The sequence below is a fragment of the Zootoca vivipara genome, chromosome 3 (genome assembly GCF_965207765.1).
Source record: "Zootoca vivipara chromosome 3, rZooViv2.hap1.1, whole genome shotgun sequence".
NCBI classification, from domain to species: domain Eukaryota; kingdom Metazoa; phylum Chordata; class Lepidosauria; order Squamata; family Lacertidae; genus Zootoca; species Zootoca vivipara.
Genome location: NC_142586.1, coordinates 71,234,811 through 71,262,044, shown reverse-complemented (window position 1 = coordinate 71,262,044; position 27,234 = coordinate 71,234,811). Strand labels below are relative to the sequence as shown.

The window sequence follows — 27,234 nt, the reverse complement described above, 5'->3', positions numbered from 1 at the left end:
TGGTGTTTGATCTGTGATGCCATATTCACACATGCAAGTTTGCTGCATTTGGACCAAGAGTTCAAGCATTTCTTCCTTCTTTTCCCAATAATAGGAATAGACAGAAATACAAAAGAAAATTAACTGATGCAGTGCTTTGAGATATACCCTAGATTTAAATTTTATAACAAAAATTTATGCAAAATATTTTACATAGATATCTTTTACTTTCTGTTTGTAAGTATAAGAACTGATTATAAGACACCTGTTAAAAATTTCATTGTTTATTTCATTGTTTTTATTATTTGGTGTTATTTATATATTTCTGTAGATACCGAAATAAGAGCATTTGTAAATCAGTACAGAAATTCCCCATGGCATCTACAGTGGAAATCACCAGCCTTTCAGCAGTAAATGAATTCTATTCTTGTATCCTCTTATCAATTATTACCTATGTTCAGCATTCAGTCGGAAGCATTTCATTTAGAACAATTGGCATTAGCCTCTTCACACGATTACTAAGCTGCTACATGTGTTTTAATCATTGTTGATTTTAATAAGTTTTGAATGTTTTTTTAAATATGTCTTTTATTGATAAATTTTAATGTTTTATATTTTTCTGTAAACTGCTTTGCGGTTTTATTACAATCAGTTGGTATATCAATTTTGTTAAGTATAAATAAATAAAATTAGTCCCATTTAGTTCAGTGGAACTTATGCACAAGCAAGCATGCGTAGGTTTATAGCCTTAGCTAACTTCAGTTCTTTAATATAATGATATGTTAGTTTTTATCTTTTAATATCACAAAGAGCGAAGCCATTAGCTTTACTATACTGCTATTATCATGCTGTAAAATCATTAGTGGTATAAATTTGGAAACATGCATTATGATGAAGCAGCTTGGTCATTGGTCCTATTTCTACCAGTGTGTTGAACACCTGCTTAATTTATTTAAATGTAGTGTGCATTTTCCTTGCATATGAAAGAGATGTACATACATATACACAGATTAACAGAACTTTAACTTACAGAGATAACAGATATTGTACTGGCAGCTGGTAGCAACCGAGCACTAGAAGTCTTTGACCTCAATGTGGGTTGTAGTGCAGCAGTGATAGCGGATGTTCATTCTAGATCAGTTCACCAGATTTGCCAAAACAAGGTAAGCTTAAGATCTCTTAATAATTTTAATTAAAGCTTATATGAGCATGAAAGACTCCTGTTCATAATGGCACTCCCTTTCATGGAGAGATTTAGAATCTTACATGTCTGATAAACTGGATAGGGAAGCATCAAGCTCTACTTCTCAACCCACATCGTTCGCTAGTCTGTTGCTACAGTAGTTCATCTGAATTACTCTCCACTGTGATGACCATAATTATGAAAAAGAAAAGCAACACCATGACTCAGAATGGGGAATGTTTTGTGAGTTGGAGAACTGGTGCTGACTTGCATATTCTGTTTGAATATGGGTAGCCAGGCATATAGTGACATAGCTAGTGTTGTGTTGTATGAGTTGGCATCTGCTTTGCCAAATATTCTGTTGTAGATACCCAAAGGTCAGAGGCATAAGCAGCGTCGCGACATGTTTTACACATATCTTCCACTACATTAAGAATTAAATAAGGATAGTTTTTAGTGCCTATTGATTGTGGTGCAGATATCCCATTTATGAATGCTCAAATGATTATGTGTGCGCATTGAGGGATAATATGCTGAAAAATTAAGAGTGCAGTTCAAGTGCTGAAAGCCAGTGGTAGGAAGTGAGAGGCCTCAAAACACGGCGTTTCAGGCAGGCCACCAGCAGCTTTAAATCTGCTGGATCCAAAGCTCACCAGCTATGCCAGCCTTGGGTTGTCATAGTGAAGCAGAATGCGCCCCCCCCCCCAATTAACCATGGTTGGTGTGAGGTAATGGGGCTTGGGATACAGTGATGTATCTGCTGCTCCACTCTATTTCACTTCACTACTGCACTGCCCTAGTTAGGATTGTTTGGGTAAACCGCTCTGGCGGGAAGGTAAACGGCGTTTCCGTGCGCTGCTCTGGTTCGCCAGAAGCAGCTTAGTCATGCTGGCCACATGACCCGGAAGCTGTACGCCAGCTCCCTCGGCCAGTAAAGCGAGATGAGTGGCGCAACCCCAGAGTCGTTCACGACTGGATCTAATGCTCAGGGGTCCCTTTACCATTTACTGCACTGCTCTCGTTAGGATTGATTGGGTAAACTGCTTTGGAAATCCCTTTCAGATGTACCACTGTGGAGGCTGTTGTGTTCTGCTGTTTACACACATCTGGCACACATCTGCTTGACTGGATTTCAGCCACCATCTTCAGTCCCTTGAGATGTAACTCATACCACACCATGCTTAGTTGGCATGCTTTACTTCAGTATGCTTCTTACAAGTAACTTGAAAACATTGATTTGTACCCTGCTATTTATATTTGCTTGGAAGTAAATTTCAGTTAAGCATATTTCTAAATATTTGATGCTTAGATCACAATCTTAGTTAAAAGATTTTTTAAATGCTGGGTTGGCATCATTAGAGCTAAAACAACATTGCTATTATAAAAAATGGTCTGTCAGCAGTTCCATTTTAATCCCAATTTTCTTCTTGTATTTATAAAACGAATATAAAAATTCACTCTTGGCTAAAGCTTGGTAGTCAGAAGGGGGAAATGTTCCCAAATTTAATCTAAATAGATTCCACCTTCTAAGTTTCAGTAGTGCAAAACAGTTCTTGTGGTTTCCGATATTTCTTGTTAATCTATAAATCAAGGTTTTGAAAGCTTATTATTCTGTAATCCAGACTTTATTTTTTATTTCAATGACGTGAAAATAGATCATTCTCTTAGATGTCTGCTACAGAGATAATTTTAACAGAACAAACTCCATTAAAAAGTTGCATAAGCAGTCACATTGAGGAAAGTAAGTCCAAACAGCAGCTTTCTGCTGCTGTTGCAACCCATGTCTCCTGCTCCCGTCACATTAGTGGTATGCAAGTGAGTACGCAGGTTCAGAACAGTTTGACATGCTGGGTAAAGTTTGGCTTGGCAAGGACATATTGTGGAACCACATCCTGGTTTACCTGTGGTATTAGTAGGAAGCATTATCCTCATCAATTTGAGCTGGTTGTCCTTAACTTTTCCTTGTTTAGTTGCTTCACTGGTTATGCTTTCTCCACGGTTAAGAAACTGCAAGCTTTTTTAATGTTTGGAGTTCTCTTAATATATGTCCCGTTTCAGGTTATAAACATAGAACCTGTTCAGCAAGATGGCACATGGAAGGGAGAGGGAGAACTCATTTTTGCAAGGTTTCCAAATATTACACACGACTGAGGTGTAGGGAAAATGTATGAAGTTGCCCTGAGGGTCACTTCACACTTCACTGTGGCTATGCCAGATTTCCTGCAGGAAAGTGTGAAAGGAAGATGCATATTTGTTCAACTTGACACTTGTGTACTGATATTTATGTGTCTGCCTTTATGGTTTATGGTTATTTTTTTACACTCTTTCCCAGTCTGCATCTGCATTAGAATTGTTTTTGGAGATTTTAATTGTTGTTGTTTTTTGCTTTTGTGCTTGCTGCCCTGGGCTCCTTTGGAATGATAGGATAGATATTTAATCATAATAAGAGTTAAAAAAATACTAGGAAATAATGGAATAAATCTGCACAGTCATAGACATTGTTTACATTGTGAATCAGCACTTCGGGTCCTACTTATGGTAATACTAGATATAGGATCGAATGAACTTTTATGCTTGTAGTTCAGTTTGCAATATGCAATGGAATTTGCATGGGGCCATTGGTAATCCTGTGTAAAATGCTCTTAAATGTAAAGGTAAAGGGACCCCTGACCATTAAGTCCAGTCACAGACCACTCTGGGGTTACGCGCTCATCTCGCTTTACTGGCCGAGGGAGCCGGCATTTGTCTGTAGACAGCTTCCGGGTCATGTGGCCAGCATGACTAAGCTGCTTCTGGCGAACCAGAGCAGCACACAGAAACGCCGTTTACCTTCCTGCTGGAGCGGTACCTATTTATCTACTTGCACTTTGACGTACTTTCGAACTGCTAGGTTGGCAGGAGCAATGACTGAACAACGGGAGCTCACCCCATCACAGGTATTTGAACTGCCGACCTTCTGATCAGCAAGCCCTAGGCTCTGTGGTTTAGACCGCAGCGCCACCCACGCTCTTGGCATCTCATTAATGGTGGTTGCCAGCTTCTGCGATACATAGAACATAAGTTGTGGTGTTCAATCACTGGAGAGTAAAGTTAATGTATTACATGGCTGCCTAATATATTTACTTGAGATGTTTTGGACTACAACTCCCATCAGCCCCAGACAGCATCAGTCCCAGACAGCATGGCCAATGATAGTGTAAGTTGTATTTTAAAACACCTGGACAGCACTAGGTTGGGGAAGGTTGTTCTAGAGAAACAAGCCTGTAGGGAAAAGCTTCATAGGAAATAGAATGGTATTGCAAAAGCTATAGCAGCTTGGTGAGCTGCTTATGTGCAAGATTCTGATATAAGTGTCTAATGAAAGAAATGAAAAGAAGACCTCCCTATTAACACTTATTCAGAAACAATTATACACAAAGATGTCAACTTACTTTTTATATTGACTTGCTATGTCCATAGACCCTGATTTAACCTTGGACTTGAAGTAATTTACAGTCATGGTGGTAATTTCTTCTAAACAAAGGGTTGCTTCTCCACTTCAATCCTGGGCAGATGACACAGAATTCACTGCATTTTATAATTTGCCAAGTTGTTTCAGCAATATATACAAGAGGTTTGGGGATTAAAGACACGTTGTGATATTGTAGTTGTTCCTCATGCCCTGTTTTGTCTTCCTGCTGTGCTTAAGCTCATTGGTTAAGCTACAGACAGCAGTCCGTCCTCAGTTCTGAATGTCTTTTCTTTTGTGGTTTTAAAGCAGTTCCTTAGAATGACTTTAGCATAGGTTTTGTGGTTTTCTGAGAGCCTGGTCTGGTATAACACTTAACTTACTAAACTTCTGCAGTATTATTTGTAATACATGGATGCTTTGACTTCTTCTGGCTTTTCTTTTTCCTCTGTCAGCAAAGTGACTTCAAGTTATTTAAGTAGAGCACATTTTGAAGCTGTGGACACACACTCATATGGGGAGAGAAATTGGAGCTTGTTTTTATGGAAAATGGAAGATTACAATCCTAAATCAACTTTTGCCGTTTTGTAACATACATTAAAACTTTTAAGTAAAATGCTTAGTGGTAAAACTCGATGGCCACACTCCAGCAAGTCCCTTCAGATGGAAAAGCTTTGGAAGGCTGCTGTTAGAGGAATAAAAAAGATGAAATCCCACCGAAAGCAAAAGTGATATTTTTCTGGATCATAGCCTATAATAACTACATGTTGATGAGATAGATGAGATGCTGACCTTTACATCATATTAGTATAAGTCAGACAATCTCTTTTATGTAAAATTATCAGAGCAGCCTGAAGTTAATAAATCATTCATTTTTAATACAACATGATGTCCCAATTTTCCTTTTATAGTATCATTACGTATAAAATCCATAATTGTTTTATTGTTGGGCACAAAGGCCATGATCCAGCACAATTGTAAAGTGCACTCTTAAGCTTGTTGTTATCGGTGGGCTTAAGCATACATCAGTCTCTGTTGGACTAGGGATACCAACAGAATTTCTTTGGTTCAGTATCCTTCTGGTAGGAAAATAGGTGGTAAGGGGACACCTAGCTACTTTAAATGAATGAAAACTTCCAGGGCTTGATGAGCTACACCCAAGGGTACTAAAGGAGCTTGCAGATGTAATCCCAGAGCATCTGTCTATAATTTTTGAGATTTCTTGGAGAACAGGTGATGTCCTTGCAGACTGGAGGTGAGTAAATGTTGTCCCCATCTTCAGAAAAAAAGGAGGGGGGAGTAGATCCAGGTAACTACTGACCAGTCGGCTTGATGTCAATACCAGGAAACATCCTAGAACAGATAATTAAATAAGCGGTCTGTGAGAACTTAGAAAAGTATGTTTTGATTACTAAGACACAGCATGGGTTTCTCAAAAACAAGTCATACCAGACGATTCTCTTTTTTTTAAAAAAAATTCAAGCTTGGTGGATCAGGGAAATGCTGTGGACGTAGTATACAGTACCTTGATTTCAGTTTGGCTTTTGACAAAGTCCTCCATGATTTTCTTGTGGAGTAGCTGGTAAAATGTGGGCTGGATGAGGTAACTGTTACGTGGATTTGTAGCTGGTTGACTGACCAAACCCAAAGAGTGGTTCCTCATCATCCTGGAAGAAAGTGACAAGTGGGGTGCTGCAGGGATTTGTCCTGGGCCAACAACTTCGAGGAAATAATTGAGGGGTGCTCATCCACTTTTCAGATGACACCAAACTAGGAGGTTGCTAATGCTGCAGGAGACAGAATGTCTAGAGGGCTGTCATGTGTACGATGGAGCAAGCTTGTTTTCTCTTGCTCTGGTCGTGGACTCTCCTTCCTTGGAGGTTTTAAAGCAGAACTTGGATGGCCATTGGTTATGAATGCTTTAGCTGAGATTCCTGTGTTGTAGGACGTCCCTTCCAACTCCACAATTCCATGATTCTATAATCCTCCAATGCTGCTTATGTATATATGGATCACAGCTAACAGCTTGCACAATACTATTCAATGTCTCTGAGGCTGAACAGGAATATAAATCTAGGTTTCCCAGTTCAAAGCCCTACATTAGCCAAGGAATCACACTGTCTCTTAAATTAAAGTAACTATCATAAATATAATTGCTGGCTCTTCCTTACCAGTCACTTAGAGGTAGTCATTTCATCATGCTACAGCAGACAGAGAGAAGGGAAGACAGCTCCTCCTCCTGTCTGTGCTGAGACCAGCTGCCTTTGAGTCTACCTTAATTGTCATTTAGTAGCAACCATTCCATCAGGCTACCTGAACTGTTAACTTCCCAGTTGCTCATTATAGAAACTATTACTAGGAATTGGTACCTAAGTTTGCTTTTTTCCTCTTCCCTACTCGTCCCCCTCTCTCTTTTGCGTTGTGTCTTTTAGATTGTAAATATGAGAGCAGGAAGTGCCTTGTTTTTACTAGTTATGTAAGCCACTCTAAGAGCCGTTTTGGCTGAACAACAGGATAAAAATGCTCTAAATAAATAAATAAAATGTAACTAAATATTAGCAATTGCCACAAACTATTTGAGGTTCTCTGTCTGAAGTTGTGCATGTTGATGCATATTTGTAACCTCATTCTAAAAATGTGCATATACCTTTAGCGGGAAATGGTAGTATAGTTTTAGTTCTCGTGTTAAGGACTAAGTTGCATTGATTGTAACTATGTTAGAGACAAGCATTTGACTCTTATCCATGTTAAGCATGGAATCTTCTGCAGAAAAATAATAAAAAGCTTTTATTGTCCTAGCTGTGACTTTCACACTAAGTATTATCTTATGCACCAAAATGCATATGGCTGGAATATGAATTCAGCAGTAGCTTTGAGTGTCAGATAATATCTAATGCAGGGGTAGTCAACCTTTTTTATACCTACCACCCACTAATGCATCTTTCTTGATGGTAAAAATTCCTTACCGCCCACCAGTGCTCGATGGAAGGAGGATTCAGCTTGTGCCGTAGAACCCCCTACTGCTCACCTAGAATCCTGAAATGCCCACTAGTGGGTGGTAGGGACCAGGTTGACAACCCTTGATCTAATGTATGCCGAAGAATTGAGACACCAGTTTGCCATCTTGGAATAATTATGCACAGAGTAAGATATGCTATCTTATCTATCCTTCCACTGATGAAAGTGCAGGATATTATTTATGCAGAGATAACTTAGTCTGCTGCTGAAACCAAACATCATCCAGTAAAGAGCCTTACAATTACTTCGAAATAACATTGATTCCAAAGCAGTTGAAGATGCAGCTGCCATTGTGCTGAATATACCTTTCAGATGATTAATAGAGCAACAATGCCTGGTGAATGAGGACAGCTTCTTTCACTACAGGGATCTGAAACACATATACCCATCTCTATTTTATGAAGAGAATCTTGGAGGTTGCTTTTCATGATGATTTTTGACACAGAAAAGGTTCATGGAGAGGAGTAGCCTTGCAAATCTGTGTTTTAGTTGTGATCCCTGCATTGCAGGGAGTTGCATTAGATGACCCTTGGAGTTCCTTCAAACTCTACGGTCCTATGATTCTTTGAAATCTGGAGCTAATTTGGGGCAATAACATTTAATAACAGCCCTTTGGGAAGACCTTTGGCAGGAACTATTATTTTGACTAACTTGGGAGAGAGCTATTCAGTTGGTTAGAGCTTGGTGCTGATAATGGCAAGGTTGCAGGTTTGATCCCCGTATGGGACAACTGCATATTCCTGCATTGCAGGGGGTTGGACTAGATGATCCTTCCAACTTTCCAATTTTATTTGTTAGAGGACAAGGGCATGAAAGAGGAACTTTGCCTGTGGTATTCAAAGGAGTGGTAACGCCTCCTTGAACTGGAGGGCCCCTTAAACTGGCAAATAGTACTTGCTTGTAACCTTTTAAATGTGTTTTTAAATGGTTTTTATATATTCATTATAAATATTTCATACTTTAATGAAAAAAGCATTTAAGGGAAAATGCAAATATATGTATAGTAAATTTAAATAATGATGAATTCTGACAAATCAAAAAGTGCCTTCTCCATGATAAAAGAAAGATTTGTGGCACCTTAAAATACTAACTGATTTATTATGGCATAAGCTTACATGGATTACAGTCCACTTCATAAGAAGCATGAAGTGTTATCCTAAGTTGCAGGTACATATATACCCTGTTTCTCATATTTTAAGACATACCCATAAAATAAGCCATAGCAGGATTTTTAAGCATTCAAGGAATATAAGCCATACCCCGAAAATAAGACATAGTGATAGGCGCAGCAGCAATGCTGGCCGCGGCAGGAGGAGGAGGAAAAAAATAAGACATCCCTTGAAAATAAGCCATAGTGTGTTTTTTGAGGAAAAAATAAATATAAGACATGTCTTATAATATGAGAAACACGGTACATATGAAGGGGCAGGAATTGTAGGCAGTGAGGTCAGGAGGAAGTCCACTTACCTTAATTGGTGGGTGGTTTAGCAGCCAGACCATGGGCCCCATGGTGATCTGGCAGGGGCCAGGGTTTGGTTGGCCGCCTCCTGACAATTTGCTGTATACCACTTGCGAGGTTTTTTAAATTTATATTGTATTTATTTATATTTATGTATTATATATTATGTTATTACAACCTGTTTTGCAGGTAATTTTAAAGGCTGGGTTGAATATCTGTTGACTAAAGATTAGAACATTTCCCAGTTATTTACATCAGCAATTGTGAGAACTAGATATTTTGCTCAGAGTGGATCTATTGAAATTAATGGATCTAACTTAGTCATGTCCATTCATTTCAATGGGGTTTCACCAGTAAAATTGAGTTGAATACCCAGGTGGCGCTGTGGTTAAACCACTGAGCCTAGGGCTTGCTGATCAGAAGGTCGGCGGTTCGAATCCCTGTGACGGGGTGAGCTCCCGTTGCTTGGTCCCAGCTCCTGCCAACCTAGCAGTTCGAAAGCACGTCAAAATGCAAGTAGATAAATAGGAACCGCTACAGCAGGAAGGTAAACGGCTTTTCCATGTGCTGCTCTGGTTTGCCAGAAGCGGCTTTGTCATGCTGGCCACATGACCTGGAAGCTGTACGCCGGCTCCCTTGGCCAATAATGCGAGATGAGCGTGCAACCCCAGAGTCGGTCACGACTGGACCTAATGGTCAGGGGTCCCTTTACCTTTACCTTTACCACCTAAGAACCCTGACAATTTAAATAGCAATCCTGCATATACTTGCCTGGAAGTATGCCCTGTTGAACTCGTATCTGATGAAGTGTGCATGCACACGAAAGCTCATATCAAAATTAAAACTTAGTTGGTCTTTAAGGTGCTACTGAAGGAATTTTTTTTATCCCGTTGAACTCAGTGAGACTTCCTTCTGAGTAGACACAAATAGAATTGCACTGTAAATGAGATCAATAGGAATTCATAGAATATTTGTATGAAATGGCTATAAACTATTAATGGCAAGGGCTCAGAGTTACTACTTTGTAAGAAAACACAACATTGGTAATACCGGATCTTATTTCTTCTAATATTTATATGACCTTTACCAGGAAGGAAAATATCCCTTTGTCAATGCCAACTACAGTATTGGAAGACATCTCAATTCTCATTGCCAATACTTTCCACATTTGGTATACTGGGAACAACCTCTTAGTTTCTTCCTAATAATTTTCCTACCAACACTTTACTTCAGCATTGTCTGTGTTTTAGCTTCTGTTAATGTGAATGCATTTGTTTATTTTGCTTGTGACATAATACCTCTAATTTGGTGATTCAAGCAACTAGCCTTCTCAGAAGCTGTTGCTGCAGTAAGTGAAAGTTGTTGCAAACAAGTGAAATTGTTCAGCCTTTGCTAAGATGTCTATACAATTTTTAGTGCAATTTCCTTAATGGATATAATCTCTTGCATAGGATTCAGCAATTTTAAACTAATGTTTTGCAGGGATCAGCTTTTAGCAGTCAGCAATATGAAGCTTACAATCTTTTCTTAACAACAGCCATTGGTGATGGTATCAAGCTCTGGGATTTGAGAACACTGAGGTAACAACAGTTTATTTGTCTGAGCCTGTGTGCAAATGCTAACTGTGACAAAAGTGGTTGGATTGTCACTAGGCACTATGAATCTAGGATAATCTCTGTTTTTGTGAACAGTGAAGCCCATTTTTTCTCCTCATGTTCAATTTATATATTTCTTTTTCCATCATGTTTATGTGAATTCTTTTTAACATTTACGTGTATGCATATGCCTAGATATGTACTGAAGATTCTGCAAATTTATGTTTTGTATAGAATAACAGTTACAGTCCAAAGCACCAGTAGACTCTATAGTATATAGAATCAGATTCTATTTTTACCCTAAATCATCCTTTTCCAACCTGAAGCCTTCCAACCTGAAGTTTTGGACTACAGCTTCCATCTGTCCTGACCATTGACCATGCCGGTTGGAGCTAATGGAGTCCAAAACATCTAGAGCAGGCACCCCCAAACTGTGGCCCTCCAGATGTTTTGGCCTACAACTCCCATGATCCCTAGCTAACAGGACCAGTGGTCAGGGAAGATGGGAATTGTAGTCCAAAACATCTGGAGGGTCGAAGTTTGGGGATGCCTGATCTAGAGGATGCTAGATTGAGGAAGGCTGCTGGGCAGAGCAATCCCAACCAGTCAATTATTCCAGAAGTCAGATGTGTTAGTATATGTTCTTTGTAAATTTAAACTGCATCCTAATGACTCCTCACCATTTGGGAGAGATTAGGTTGTGGCATATCCTGCTACCCCACACGCCTGATTGAATTGATCTTCAGCTGGTGTAAGTGACTTACCCTGGTATATCTACTTACACTGGCTGAGAGAAAACCTTGTTGCCATAAGGTCAGAAGGCAAAAGTTATGCCAGTGTAAAGGGCAAACACAGTGCTTGTTAAGAGTGGGAAATGAGAGTGTCACAGCCAGGGAGGGTTATGCTGCATCCTAACTCCATTCATTGGTTCCACCCACAGAGTTCGGTGTACACCATAAAAAATGCAAGTATAACTGACATTTAAGCCATGAGTGTCAATGGAAGGCCAGAAAATGAAGATTTACACTCCTCCCCCACAGCCAGGAGCAGTTAAGATGCAGCTTAATTTACACAAGAGGTGTTGGTGTATATATGTTACATTTCTTCAACATTTTAAAAAAATCTGTTTTCCTGTTTTAAATTGCCCTGTGGTTTATGCAGTGGGCAATATATAAATAACTTAAATAAGTAAATAAACCTGCATCTTGGTAGATTAGGATTGCTCTGCCCAAATGCAGGAACATTTTTTTAATACAGGTGCACGTAACCAGGGAGATGGTTTAAGTCACATTTTAAAATGTATATACTGTATATTTAAAAGCACATGTGGAGGTGAATCCTATTCTAAAGCAACAGAACTTGGGAATTAAGTAATGAAACACACCCTTTTAATCTTGAAAATCTATTTCATTTTATCTGACTTGAAAAGCATTTCATATGCAAATCAGAGCAGAAGAACAGGAAAAACATATATGGGGAGAACAGTATAAATTATTGAATTGTAGAGTATGTAGAAGTGAAGTGTGTTTGAAAAACTGCTTTGGAAGAATGTGGTGGCCAGCTTAATATCAGTTGATTTTTTGGTTATTGTTTTATAATTTAATCTTATCTTTTTTTAGAGTGTTTGTAAAAACGTGCCAAACTATAAAGTTTTATTACCCCTACCAAATGTCAAAAAGTAATAAAATGAGATACTTTGGGGGTTGGACTCTGTTACATCCTTATGTTTTTGCAATCAACTGGTCTAACTACAATTCATGAAAAATGAAAAATTGGAAAGTTTTTCACAGGTCACTTATCTGCTGCCTCCTTTTCAAACATTAATTTAAGTAAAGCAGTTGAATGGTAAAATAGTTAAAAGTAAAATCTGGGTAAGCAGTTTAACTGTATTGTAGCTAATGGCCTTGCTGTATGATGTGTTATTAATGTTGTCAGGTCTTTTTTATAAGAGTCTTTCTTTCCGCTCCTGTTTTTTGTTTTCTACTCCCTTATTTCTGTTTCCACACTGTCTATTTCAGCGGCATTAGTTGATTTGATGTGATGTCATAGTGAGTTTGTGTTAGTTGGTGGGCTATATCCCCAGCAGTCATTGACTTAGTGGGCTTAATATCCACTGTATGCTTAGAGGGCTTGTAGAGACTTTAGACCCTGATTTATAATTCTATAAATTCTGTGGGCCTTCAATGTGAAAATACTGATCTCCACTAGCCCATCTTTAGTGTACTGTTGAATGAAATATTCAGAGGTTGTGAACCTTCTTCTAATGCATGATTAATCATAGAAGCAATTTGTTTATTTTTTTTAAAGAAGTAGTACTTTATTTATTTAATTAAACCCTTTCTGAAGGTGTGAACGTCATTACAAAGGTCATAGTAGCCGCTGTCACCCCTGTGGAATCGCTGTTTCTCCTTGTGGACAATTCATTGCCTGTGGATCTGAAGATAAATGTGTATGTATTAGTAGTTTATTTCTAGTGTATATATGCTATTGTAAATACAGAAAGTTTTGTGACCTCTTATAGCTTTTTAATCTTACAGGAATTTGGAATTGTTGGCCTTTTAATTGTTTCTTTTCTTTTTTTACCTGAACTAAATTCCATCACATCTGTGTGTTTATTTGGATTTTGGAACTTGTTGTATATTTCACAAGTTAGCTATACTATTTTATTATTTCATGGAGAGGATGCATCTGTTTATATGAAACTACACCTATGTCTGGTAAATCCAGGTGTGAGTCTGGAGAGTAGGTAGAAAGATGAAGACCAGGACTAAGGGAAATTGAAATTTGAATATTGTGAAAACATAGGCTGCCATTTCAGCTTTCCATGCAGGGAATGGGGAAAGAAAGTTTTAAGCAAGTTTTGAAAGCTTTTCCCTAGATACAGTATATACAAGACTATAGTGTAAAAAATAAAATGAAAAACAGCACATTAAAAGATAAGATGTTGTGGTTTAGGCTATACATGTTCTTGAGGAGTAATTACATGTGCTCTGAAGTATGGGAAGGGGCTGGGATACCCCTATGAGGAAACTGAGCCTGGCAAGATATCTATTTTAGTATTTATGTAATTAGGAGGAATGTTCTGTGGTTTTCCTCAGTATATTTGGGGAACAATAATACAATTGAGGATGCTCCTCAAGGTGGTGATGGCTGATAATTCACTTCTACCTCTTTTCGGCTGGAGCATGCCCTGCATCCTGAGTTTTGCCTCTTGTAATTACTGTTTGCCAACCCAGATTAAGTGGGAATAGCCTCCTGTTCACCCAATATGGATTTTATTATGTGATTCTGTGCAGAAGGGTCTCCCTCCCATCTCCCCATCAATTCTGTTGGCCAACAGTGATATTATTATTGACTCTAAATAGTGGAATCTAGAAACAAATCTGTTATATAAGCTTCCTCTTTCCTGTTAAGTTTGCAACGATTGTTTTTGTGACATACGTAGTTCCATTTAGAGAGTTTAGTGCTTCACCTCTTCTTTTTAAGGAATGTGTAATGAATATGAAGCCAAAAGAAGCAATAAAAGTAGGGTTATTAATCATAAACTGCCTTCCACAGGTGTTGGAAGGGGAAGAATATGTGTTTGCTGCACTGCTTAAAAACAAAATGGAAACCATATTCCCTCTTGATTCAAGGACATGTTACTGTAAACAAGAGTTTCAGGTGCTTAGCCTCCTGTTTCCTCCTTGTAAAAATAGGTTGGGGAGCTATAAACTAAGAGTTCTCCATTCTCCAAACCATTCCTGAGGAAGCCTCACCGCTCTACCACCCGTTCACTTTGGGAGGCTACAGGGGGCTGCAGCTAAGAAGAGGGGTGTAAAAGTGCTCTTCTATTTGCAGTTTGTTGAACCCAAGCTATTATTTTAATTCTACTGTAGTGTTGTAGCCTTAGCTCTATGAATGTTGTGAATTATAAAAGTACCATAAAAGAATTCAGGAAACTAAGTGTTTCATGGGGAGGAGGGTTGGAGAATAAAATTACAGCAGAATCCTAACCGTGCCTACACAGAAGTAAGCCCTACTGAATTCGATGGGGCCGACTCCCAAGATAAGTCTAGTTAGAATTGCCACCTCAGTTGCTAGTTGGTTTAGTTAATTATATGCCACCTTTCTCTAAGGTGAAAGTATACATAGGATTCCCAGGTGTTCCACCATCTGAGCACTGACCAAACTCAGACCTATTTAACTTTACCATGGTAGTTCTTCTTCTTCTTCATTTCATTTATAAATTGCTTCCTGAAGTGATTTACTGTTGTCTCATGCCTTCAGACCATACTCTGGGAGTTAAGTTGACAGTGTGCTTGTGTCTGGTTCCAAAATTTACACACACTTAAATAATGGATAGGAGCATTCTGGATGACCTTCACCTTGTCCTGGGACCTGAGAGGTCATCCATGACATGCATAGTGATGTTAAATTCTCGAGAATATTCTCACCTCACGCAGACTGTTAATATCCTATTTTTTTGGCCAGAGGAATGAGAATTATTAACATTACAGAGAATAAAAGTAATGCTTGGAAGAAGCCAAAAAGAACAAATATGTCCAGCATGAAGTACAAATGTGTATCATGAACACTGAAAACTGGGATATGAAAGTAGGCTATACAGTGGTACCTCTACTTACGAATAACTCTACTTACGAACGGAGCTCCGTCCGCCATCTTGGATGCTGTTTAGATAGGATTTTCCTAATTACGAACTTTTAGATAGGGTTGCTTTGACTTACGAATTTTTTCTCCCAATGCATTCCTATGGGATTCGACTTACAATTTTTTTCGACTTAAGAATGTGCGTTCGGAACGCATTGAATTCGTAAGTAGAGGTACCACTGTACTTCTGAAAAGTATGCCTTGTTTCTTGATTGTTTCATTGGAGGTTTAGGCCAGAATAGTACCGGTATATGATAACGGTGGCTTAAAATACTGGTTGTCACCAAACACCTGTAAAAGGGGGGCTTAGGGATTATTTCAAGTGGGAAAATGGCAGGCCAAGGAGGAGTGCTGAACCTTTTCTTTGCTTGCTGCTTTTCCTCTGGCAGTGTCATGGTGACCCCTGAATTCCTTGAGGACCCTGGCCTTCCAGTGACCCAAGATTTGGCTGAGCAAGGCTTTGGGAATGGCTCCCCACCAGGTTGACTTCTAGGAGATGCCCTGGAAGGACCTTCAGGATAGCTTCCTGACCCACCTCTGGCAGATGAGTCCCCAGTCAAGTCAAGGGAAGGTTGAGGCATCCCCCTCCAAAATAGTGCTAGGAGGCATCCCCCTCCAAAATGGTGCTAGGAGTCATCCCCCTCCAAAATGGTGCTAGGAGTCATCCCCCTCCAAAATGGTGCTAGGAGGTCCAAGCCCAGGCAGCTGTTGGTCAACAGAGTACACACCTGAGAGTCTAGTTTCACTGCTTGACTCTTGAGTAAAGGACTTCTTGAGAGTAATGGCAATCCTCAGGAGAAAGGGCTTTTAGAACAGACTCGACTATGTGCATCTGGTGTTGGTTATGTAACATTCCTTCAGCTCTTGCTCCTGGAATCTTCTGACTGTCTCCTAGCTGCCAACCTCTAGATCTTGTGCTTGACCTCTGCTTTATACTGCTCGGTGCTATCATGTTTTGGACCTGAGTCTGCAGCAGACCCTGTTGTGCAGTCTTGCCCTACTCCAGCTTAAGGACTAAAACCTACACTGGCTGAAGTCGGAAAGGCAGACTGTTTCCTCTGCTGCTTTGACAACCTTCTGTTTTCCAATTGAAATCACACATGATTTACATTATCATAGAATCATAGAATTGGAAGAGACCACAAGGGCCATCCAGTCCAACCCCCTGCCAAGCAGGAAACACCATAAAAGCATTCTTGACATATGCCTGTCAAGCCTCTGCTTAAAGACCTCCAAACATTAGTTTGACAGGAACCAGTGTTTGAAGAACTGCCACTGTAATGCAGTTAGGATTGGAGATGGTATAATCCTTAACCATTGTTAAGGCCAGGGATGAGAATTGATTCCACGGAGATAAGTGGCATGTGATTCCATAACCTGCTTCTGATCCCTTAACCATGATGTAAGCATTGGGGTGCTGCATTCTGTTGGTAGGTCAATAGAATTATTAAACAAAATTCCATGTTCGTTGTCTGAGAATCAGCTGACTGGGTTGAAGTTGCCATTTAGTTTCTCCTAAAGTGACATGTTTTTGTATTGCACAAGTGAAACATTTAAGAAAGTGCTTCAATAACACTGAAGCAGTGCTTCAGTAACATTTTCTGACTGTGTGTATGTTTTTCCAAAATTCATAGTTAACATGCCCATTGATCATCCTCTAAGGCAGTGATGGCCAAACTTGGCCCTCCAGCTGTTTTGGGACTACAGTTCCCATCATCCCTGCCCACTGGTCCTGTTAGCTAGGGATGATGGGAGCTGTAGTCCCAAAACAGCTGGAGGGCCAAATTTGGCCATCACTGCTCTAAGGTTTCTGACTGCACATGCAGAGAGGAGCTGCAAGCCTGTATTCAGCGATACACAGTGTCATTCTGTGTGTTTACCCCATCTTCAGCCTCTTGTTACAATGTTATAGAATATTAAACTAGAAAATGGATGGTAACTGGACACATCTTCAACGTATGTAATATTATAGTGTCCCTGCTCAGCTCACAGAGCTGGTGTATTTCATTATCTATCTATCTATAGAATTTATATCTAGGTGCTTCTTTTTTGTAGCCCTAATATAATGACACTAGCAAATTCTCCTTTGAACCTAATTGCTTTTGAAAATGTGCTGAGAAAAATCTGTACATTTCCAATAAAAGGAAACAGAAGTAGGTGTGAGGTTACATACTCAGGAAGGCCATATGGATGTGAATAGTAGAAGTAAACTATTTTTACTTCTAGCTGAACTGGAGCAAAGATGAAAAGGAAATATCAGTAGTTTCTGAATCAGTCATTTTTATTATTAGGAATAGGGTTAAATATGAAAAAGTGAATTTACTTTGGCTTTAGTAAATTAGATTTATATGCACATGTGAATTTTCACTATTTGTCCATTTCCTTCATGGCTCTTTTCCTCTCTTTATAACTTGACGTTTTAAGGAAATGTGTAACTTCTACCACTAAATTCACATACCTGATGGATTTTCAGAGTAACTGCTTTTCATTTAGTATTTTCCAGAAAATTTAGTATTTCAGAATTTCTTACTGGTTAGTAATGATTGTAGAACAACATGTGATTTTATCATTGGTTGTAAATCACTTTGAGAGGTCTTTTTTTTTTAAGCAGGAAGCGATACATAAATTTCATAAACCTAAACCTAACTAATCAAGAGGTGGGGTCAGAAAACTACTGAGTGGAAACCAAGAGGAAGGAGAGCCTCATGATCTTACTAGTGGTTATCTGTTGTGTATAGCCCAAACAACCCCATGTTGGTGGAATTTCACAAGGCCTTTGAAAAGGCTGGGCTTCACAAGCCTTTGAAAAGGCTTTGCACTTATCCATGAAAGGTACTAATAGTGCTCTATCAGCTTATCTTGGTGAAAATCATGTCATTGTAAAAAAAAAAAAAGATGGAAAAGCAGTTTAATATTTTTGTTACTTGAGATATTACTAACATTACAGTTATATTTATATATTGTAAATATAATAATAATACATTTTATTTATACCCCACCCTCCCCATCCAAGACCGGGCTCAGGGCAGCTAACACCGAACACAAAACCATTAATTAAAATACAGCTTAAAAACAAGATTAAATGCATTAAAATTAAAATGCAGCCTCATCGGAAAAAGGGGGAGCGGATCAAGTTGATTCCAGGCCAAAGGCCAGGTGGAACAACTCTGTCTTACAGGCCCTGCGGAAAGAAATCAAATCCCGCAGGGCCCTGGTCTCATGAGATAGAGCGTTACACCAGGCTGGAGCCAATGTTGAAAAGGCCCTGGCTCTGGTTGAGGCTAATTGTGACTTCCTTAGGGCCTGGGATCTCTAAGGTGTTGGTATTTATGGTCCTTAAGGTCCTCCGCGGGGCATATTGGGAGAAGCGATCCTGTAGGTACGGGGGTCCTAGGCCGTGAAGGGCTTTAAAGGTCAAAACCAGCACCTCAAATCCTGTACTCCACTGGGAGCCAGTGCAGCTGGAAAAGCACTGGATGAGTATTGTATATTGTAACCTAAAGTGTGATAAAAATGAGTCTGTAAATACTTTTCATTCTGACCAGACTTAAATTTGATTCAGTGATTGAAATTTATATAATGATTTTATTTTACACTACTGAACCCTGCTTCTTCTTGTTTTTTCAAAATGCAGGACACATTAGGTGCTTCTGACAGCTTTAATTGTGTGTTATTTCTTTCAGGCATATATATATGAGATGCATGCAAGCACTTATTCCCATAAGTTGACTGGACACACAGAATCTGTCATCAATGTGGCTTTTAACCCTTCATCTCCTCAGGTATTTTTCTTTGTTTCTCATTTATGAATTTTAATTTCTAATTGCTTTCAGTATTAATCAGATACTGATTTTCCTCCACTGCTTTCCCTTATGCCATCGTATTTTCTGTTATTAATATCATTAAGGGTCAATTATATTTGCCTTAGATATTAATGTTTGTGTAATGACTTTTCTACTGAAGTGCGTCTTTCTCCAATTTTATATTCATTTAGCTGTCAGGTAAAAACCACACCTTTTGTCAGGTTTTAAGAGGCTAAGTTATGTCATTTTCATGGTGCAGCTAATTACATTATTTATATATCTAATCGGATTTATTTTGAATGCTTTGCACCACTGTGTCCCTATTCCTCCCAGTAAGCAACAATGACTACTTGCCAGGAAGCTAACACACCAGCTCCATTCCACCCAGCACACCACTTCTGGTGACTTACAACATTTCTGAAAATACAGTCATTTCAAAATTTAATATAACTGATTATTTGTAAGAAATGTGACTGTATTTCAGATAAAGTTACAGTCATACCTTGGAAGTTGAGCGGAATCTGTTCTGGAAGTCCATTCGATTTCCAAAACTTTTGAAAACCAAATCGTGGCTTCTGATTGGCTGCAACCAATCAGAAGCCCCAGAAGCCCTATAGGACATCCGGGTTTGTGGCGTTCGGGAGCCAAAATGTCCGAGTTCCAGGGCGTTCAGGATCCAAGGTACGACTGTACTTTAATTGAATAAATCCTGACTGATTACCAAGTAGGCATTGTAATATGAATGTTTTAAAGGGACTGTTTCATTGTGTATTTTAATTAATTAAATTAATTTATTAAGAATCTTTATATTGTATAAACTTGTGTAACTCTTTTAAAGCTTGTAAACTGCTTAGAAGCCTATTTTAGAATTAATTGATAAATAAATAAATGTAACAATATTTGTCATTAGGGAAAGCATATTTGAATCTTGCTGTCACTTAAATGGGCCATTTTAGCTAGTATAACTTTGGAAACCCCCCTTTCAGTTACAGTTGCACTTCAGTTACAAACAGAGGATGTTTTATATTGAATTTTGCTGTGGAGGTACCTACCCACTGGCTAATAGGGAAAATTACATCCAATACAAGTTTCATAGACAGCAGAATTTTTAGGGCTGAAATCATCAGAATTTATTTATAATTGGATACAAGTACTATTGGATAGGTCTAAAAATACGAGTTACTGAATTTTTACTGGCTACTAGGAAAAGCCAGTTTTCCCTGGTGACAACATCTGGAGAACTCAAGTTTAGAAGAAAGACATATATGAAAACATTGTTCTTCTCTGGTTCATTGCCACCTGTTCACTTAATCATCAGTAGTATGTAATTTTCCACAAGTAAGCTATGTTTTGTAGTGATAGGGGAAAATCGTTTTTCTTTTCATCATTCACCAAATTTTGGCTTTGACTTGGCATTAAATTAGGTTATTCCTCTTGGGCTTGCTGTGGGCTTTCCATCATGTGAAAGATTACAAGAGTCTTTATTAAAAGACAAGCATCCTGATTCTCAAAGTTGTATTGTGATTGCAATAGTGCATTAGTTGTGAGGCAGAAAGCTCTTAAAGACATAGATTTACATGCGGTCTCTTCACAGCTGACCTAAATTGGGTAGATTGGAGATATGGAATCTCTAAGTCACCTTTACGATATAATGGTTTCCAAGAAGTAGAATTTATCAAGTAGAAATGGAGTACCATTTTGCATGTGGCAAGTAGAGAGACGGAAGTAAAAGGAAGCATTGCTGTTTATAATAGAAAACACAGGGAAGGACAGGGGTGAAAACAGCATTAATTGAAATGTCCTCCTAATATAAGAGAAGTAGCCAAGACACATTTTGAGACATACAGATTCACCCATTTTTTTTTTTTAAAAAAAAATTAGGAATGTGCATTGCATTTAGACAAATTCCGAATCCTGAGCTGAATTGGATTGATAAGACAGTATTTAGGAGCTGCATGACCTGAAGCAGGATCTCTCTGAATTGCCACAATTAAAATCAGGGACCCCTGAAGCAATTCAGGCCAGTTCAGAGATTTCAGTGTTTAAAAAACTACACGCAGTGTTGAAATGTTTCTTCCCAAGCTTGTCATATAAGAAAAGACGAGGGGGGTGAGAGGGAGAGCTGGGGTGTTTAGCTGTGTAACTGACAGATCTAGCTTTTAATCAGGTAGAATGATTTTACCAGGACTCTCAAATAAAAATGCTTTAATGTTGTTATCTTGGGTGTATACGCTTGACATTTTGTCTCAGCGGCTTTAAGCATGCTAAGATATCAGTAGCAATAACTAAAGTATAATAAACATTTATATTTTGACTAGACAGCATGGAATAATTTAAATCATCTTATTTATTAAAGGAAATATGATGAGAAGACTAGATGATGTAAAAATTGAATACTGCTTCTTTCAGAAATAACTGAATAATGGCATCATTGCTTACTAATAATGGCATCATTTATGTCACCACAAAATCTTTCCCTTTGTCATTGTTATTGCAACCTTTCTGGATGAGACTTATTTAAGCTGCAACAAAATCAAGGGCAATATGACATCAATAGTGTGTGCCATTTGGAGTCTTTCAACCATATCTGTATTGAGTAAATCTTTGTACATGGTGGATTTATTAGTTCCAGCGGCATTAAGTCATGTAACACAGTGATTTAGAACATTGAGTTTGTTCCTTTTCACTTTTATTAGCAAACAATTTGTGAACGTTCTCCGAAGTCAATTACTGTCTGTATTTTTCAAATGAAGGAGATTGCAGATATTAACTTCTGCTTCATTCTTTTTCAGTGCTATTGTTCCTACTTTTAAAATATTTTTATGACACATTGTATGATCCTCAGAAAGATGTGCCTCTTGTAAGGGGAAATTGGATGGGTGCTAATCATTTCCCCAAGCCAATCTGAGGTTTCAGAAAAATGTCCCTAACAGCCCTTGTTATTACTGAAAACCCTTTTTGCCCCCCCCACCCCCAATACTCTTCTTCACTTCTCTTTATTTCCCCGTGTCAGTCCATGGGAGAAACGAGAGAAGGAAGATTTCTTTTCTCTCCTTTCTCTCTTTTACCTCTGTTACCGGGTTCCACTAGGTGGTAGTGCACTATGGCACAAAGCCTTGGGTATTATGGGAGATTTAGTTATCTTGACCCCTTCATGGATCAATGCCTTGTCGTGGCGAAGGGGCTTGAATAACTCAGAGAAGCTATGAGCTATGCCATGTAGGGCCACCCAAGATGGACAGGTCATAGTGGAGAGTTTTGACTAAACGTGATCCACCTGGAGAAGGAACTGGCAAGCCACTCCAGTAACCCTGCCAAGAAAACTCCATGGACAAAGACAACAGGCATATAAAAGTTATGACGCTGGAAGATGAGCCCCTCAGGTCGGAAGGCGTCCAACATGCTACTGAGGAAGAGCGGAGGACAAGTACAAGTAGATTCAGAGCTGATGAAGCGGCTGGGCCAAAGCCGAAAGGACGCTCAGTTGCGGATATGCCTGGAAGCGAAAGGAAAGTCCGATGCTGTAAAGAAAAATATTGCATAGGAACCTGGAATGTAAGAACCATGAATGGAGGAAAGCTGGATGTGGTCAAAAATGAGATGACAAGAATAAATATCGACATCCTGGGCATCAGTGAACTAAAATGGAAGGGAATGGGCGAATTCAGTTCGGATGACTATCATATCTACTACTGTGGGCAAGAATCCCGTAGTAGAAATGGAGTGGCCCTCATAGTCAACAAAAGAGTGGCAAAAGCTGTAATGGGATGCAATCTCAAAAATGACAGAATGATCTCGATACGAATCCAAGGCAGACCTTTTAACATCACAGTAATCCAAGTTTATGCACCAACTACCAGTGCTGAAGAAAGTGAAATTGACCAATTCTATGAAGACCTACAACACCTTCTAGAAATGACACCAAAGAAGGATGTTCTTCTCATTACAGGGGATTGGAATGCTAAAGTAGGGAATCAAGAGATAAAAGGAACAACTGGCAAGTTTGGCCTTGGAGTTCAAAATGAAGCAGGGCAAAGGCTAATAGAGTTCTGTCAAGAGAACAAGCTGGTCATCACAAACACTCTCTTCCAACAACACAAGAGACGACTCTACACATGGATATCACCAAATGGGCAGCATCGAAATCAGATTGATTATATTCTCTGCAGCCAAAGATGGAGAAGCTCTATACAGTCAGCAAAAACAAGACCTGGAGCTGACTGTAACTCAGATCATCAGCTTCTTATAGCAAAATTCCAGCTTAAACTGAAGAAAGTAGGAAAAACCACTGGGCCAGTAAGATACAATCTGAATCAAATCCCTTATGAATACACAGTGGAAGTGAGGAACAGGTTTAAGGATTTAGATTTGGTGGACAGAGTGCCTGAAGAACTATGGATGGAGGCTCGTAACATTATACAGGAGGCAGCAACGAAAACCATCCCAAGGAAAAGGAAATGCAAGAAAGCAAAATGGCTGTCCAACGAGGCCTTACAAATAGCGGAGGAGAGGAGGCAAGCAAAATGCAAGGGAGATAGGGAAAGATACAGGAAACTGAATGCAGATTTCCAAAAAACAGCAAGGAGAGACAAGAGGGTCTTCTTAAATGAGCAATGCAAAGAAATAGAGGAAAACAATAGAATGGGGAAAACCAGAGATCTGTTCAAGAAAATTGGAGATATGAAAGGAACATTTCGTACAAAGATTACCATAATCAAGGACAAAAGTGGTAAGGACCTAACAGAAGCAGAAGACATCAAGAAGAGGTGGCAAGAATACACAGAGGAATTATACCAGAAAGATATGGAGGTCTCGTACACCCCAGGTAGTGTGGTTGCTGACCTTGAGCCAGACATCTTGGAGAGTGAAGTCAAATGGGCCTTAGAAAGCACTGCTAATAACAAGGCCAGTGGAAGTGATGATATTCCAGCTGAACTATTTAAAATTTTAAAAGATGATGCTGTTAAGGTGCTACACCCAATATGCCAGCAAGTTTGGAAGACTCAGCAATGGCCAGAGGATTGGAGAAGATCAGTCTACATCCCAATTCCAAAGAAGGGCAGTGCCAAAGAATGTTCCAACTACCGCACAATTGCGCTCATTTCACACGCTAGCAAGGTTATGCTTAAGATTCTACAAGGCAGGCTTAGGCAGTATGTGGACCGAGAACTCCCAGAAGTGCAAGCTGGATTTCGAAAGGGCAGAGGAACCAGAGACCAAATAGCAAAAATGCGCTGGATTATGGAGAAAGCTAGAGAGTTCCAGAAAAACGTCTACTTCTGCTTCATTGACTATGCAAAAGCCTTTGACTGTGTCGACCACAGCAAACTATGGCAAGTTCTTAAAGAAATGGGAGTGCCTGATCACCTCATCTGTCTCCTGAGAAATCTCTATGTGGGACAAGAAGCTACAGTTAGAACTGGATATGGAACAACTGATTGGTTCAAAATTGGGAAAGGAGTACGACAAGGTTGTATATTGTCTCCCTGCTTATTTAACTTATATGCAGAATTCATCATGCGAAAGGCTGGACTAGATGAATCCCAAGCCGGAATTAAGATTGCCGGAAGAAATATCAACAACCTCAGATATGCAGATGACACAACCTTGATGGCAGAAAATGAGGAGGAATTAAAGAACCTTTTAATGAGGGTGAAAGAGGAGAGCGCAAAATATGGTCTGAAGCTCAACATCAAAAAAACCAAGATCATGGCCACTGGTCCCTTCACCTCCTGGCAAATAGAAGGGGAAGAAATGGAGGCAGTGAGAGATTTTACTTTCTTGGGCTCCTTGATCACTGCAGATGGTGACAGCAGTCACAAAATTAAAAGACGCCTGCTTCTTGGGAGAAAAGCAATGACAAACCTAGCAAGCATCTTAAAAAGCAGAGACATCACCTTGCCGACAAAGGTCCGTATAGTTAAAGCTATGGTTTTCCCAGTAGTGATGTATGGAAGTGAGAGCTGAACCATAAAGAAGGCTGATCGCCGAAGAATTGATGCTTTTGAATTATGGTGCTGGAGGAGACTCTTGAGAGTCCCATGGACTGCAAGAAGATCAAACCTATCCATTCTTAAGGAAATCAGCCCTGAGTGCTCCCTGGAAGGACAGATCGTGAAGCTGAGGCTCCAATACTTTGGCCACCTCATGAGAAGAGAAGAATCCTTGGAAAAGACCCTGATGTTGGGAAAGATTGAGGGCACTAGGAGAAGGGGACGACAGAGGACAAGATGGTTGGACAGTGTTCTCGAAGCTACGAACATGAGTTTGACCAAATTGCGGGAGGCAGTGCAAGACAGGAGTGCCTGGCGTGCTATGGTCCATGGGGTCACGAAGAGTCGGATACGACTAAACGACTAAACAACAAGTTATCTTGAAATCTCCTGCAACTTGCTGTAGCTCTCAGGAGAACTACTGCTCCCTTGTTCCCTTGGTATTTGTTCTGTGGCAAATAGCTACCTAGAGCAGGCATCCCCAAACTGCGGCCCTCCAGATGTTTGGGCCTACAACTCCCATGATCCCTAGCTAACAGGACCAGTGGTCAAGGATGTTGGGAATTGTAGTCCAAAACATCTGGAGTTTGGGGATGCCTGACCTAGAGCACCACAAAGAGAGAGGGAAGAGGGAAACCCTCCCTTATCTACCCTCCCACAATCACCACTTGACAGGAAGCAAAGAGAAGTAGGGCAGACGTTTGAAGGGCTAACAGGGAAGGCTTTTGTTGCTGGTGAAGGATGATGCGGAAAGAACTAGACACGAATCTCCACCTTGGATTTGCATCTGAGCTGGAGAAGAATGCAAGGGTTTAAAAAAAAAATACTTCTTGTTTGAAGCAGGCTTCTGTGAATCCCAAAGTTCATACCTGAGCTTGGCTTGGAAGAACTTTACTTGATCTCTAGACATCATATAATGAACTTAATTGAAGATCTAACAACTGGGCAAAGTTACAATGTAGTAGATAGGAAAATAGAGGGGCCTTGAAGCAAATTCTCATCTCTAGAATATATTATTTATGTGCAGCTTGCGAGACAGCACACATATAATTTTTGCATGCAATATCCTACCTTGAAAATAAACATCAGGAAGCAGTTTTCCTTTCAAATCTTATAAAAATGAAATCATTCAATATAAAAGCATTGATGCCAAACCCTGCTGCATCTTTCTAAAAACAGTTGGGTTGGCTGTTTTATTCTCAAGCTAGCTTGTACTTTTATTGGAGAGAATCAGCTCTTAACAGTTTTGAAATGTTGTGTTTTCTTTTCTGCCAGATGTTCTAACTTAATATCCCAGTTATAACATAATAGCAAATAAGAGGGGGAAAGTGCAGTACAATCGTGTGTATGTGTACTTGGAAATATGTTCCTCTTTGTGCCATCAAATTTATGCCCAGAGAGGCATACAGATTTACAGATTTTAAATTGAAGTCTTTTAAAACCAACTATGACCATATAGATGACAATGGACAAAATTCTACATAGTCATAAACATTTTAAGATAAATTTAGGGTACAACATGTTCCTTCTATCCAAGATCAGCTCATGCAGATAGAATGCCACTTTAAGCCACAATTAATAAACACATTCTTTCAGCATAAATTCATTACAACCTTCTTAGGTTGCATTTCTTCATCTAGCATCTCTGAGCGTTCCCACTTTTGATGTATCTGTTCTTTTAGCCCGACAGAGCTAGTAGTAGGTAACTAGTTGTGTGTGTGGTTAAGATTAGGCAATAGGAAATAGCACAGGAGGAAAAGACTAAACACACCCCACCTCTGGTGCTACTACCCCCAATTAAAGTAGCAGACCCAGGAGTGATCTCCCATGTCCCATCTAGCTGTAGCCTAAAATTTCCTTATGGGAACCTCAAATCAGGTATTTCAATATATGCAAAGATTCTGCCTGGAGTTTGAAAGATGGCAGGAATTCTTTGAAAGAACCTTATGTTAAAGTGTTTCAGGGAACAAAAGAATGACACCTGTTGTATTTTGCCCTTCTTGGTGATTCTTAAAGGGATAGAAGCCTTTGGTTATGCTACATCATATCAACTGTCCTAATTCCATGTCTACAAATGTTATTTATATCCATCCATCCAACAGCATT

General features: G+C 39.4%; 1 protein-coding gene across 11 annotated transcripts in view; it reads left to right on the top strand.

Annotated features, from left to right (window-relative positions):
* WDR27 (WD repeat domain 27) overlaps nt 1–27,234 on the top strand; it is a 72,109-nt gene that overhangs the window by 27,521 nt on the left and 17,354 nt on the right. For 4 of the 11 annotated variants that reach the window (XM_088666394.1, XM_088666396.1, XM_088666395.1 and 1 more), the window contains 5 exons: nt 311–408; nt 1,021–1,142; nt 10,570–10,667; nt 13,029–13,131; nt 19,016–19,114. In XM_088666394.1, the coding sequence (XP_088522520.1) occupies nt 311–408; nt 1,021–1,142; nt 10,570–10,667; nt 13,029–13,131; nt 19,016–19,114 (520 nt within the window). Of the gene's footprint in view, nt 1–310; nt 409–996; nt 1,143–10,538; nt 10,668–13,028; nt 13,132–19,015; nt 19,115–27,234 lie in introns of those variants that run through there. The other 7 variants (XR_015949056.1, XR_015949055.1, XR_015949054.1 and 4 more) reach the window with 7 other exon arrangements.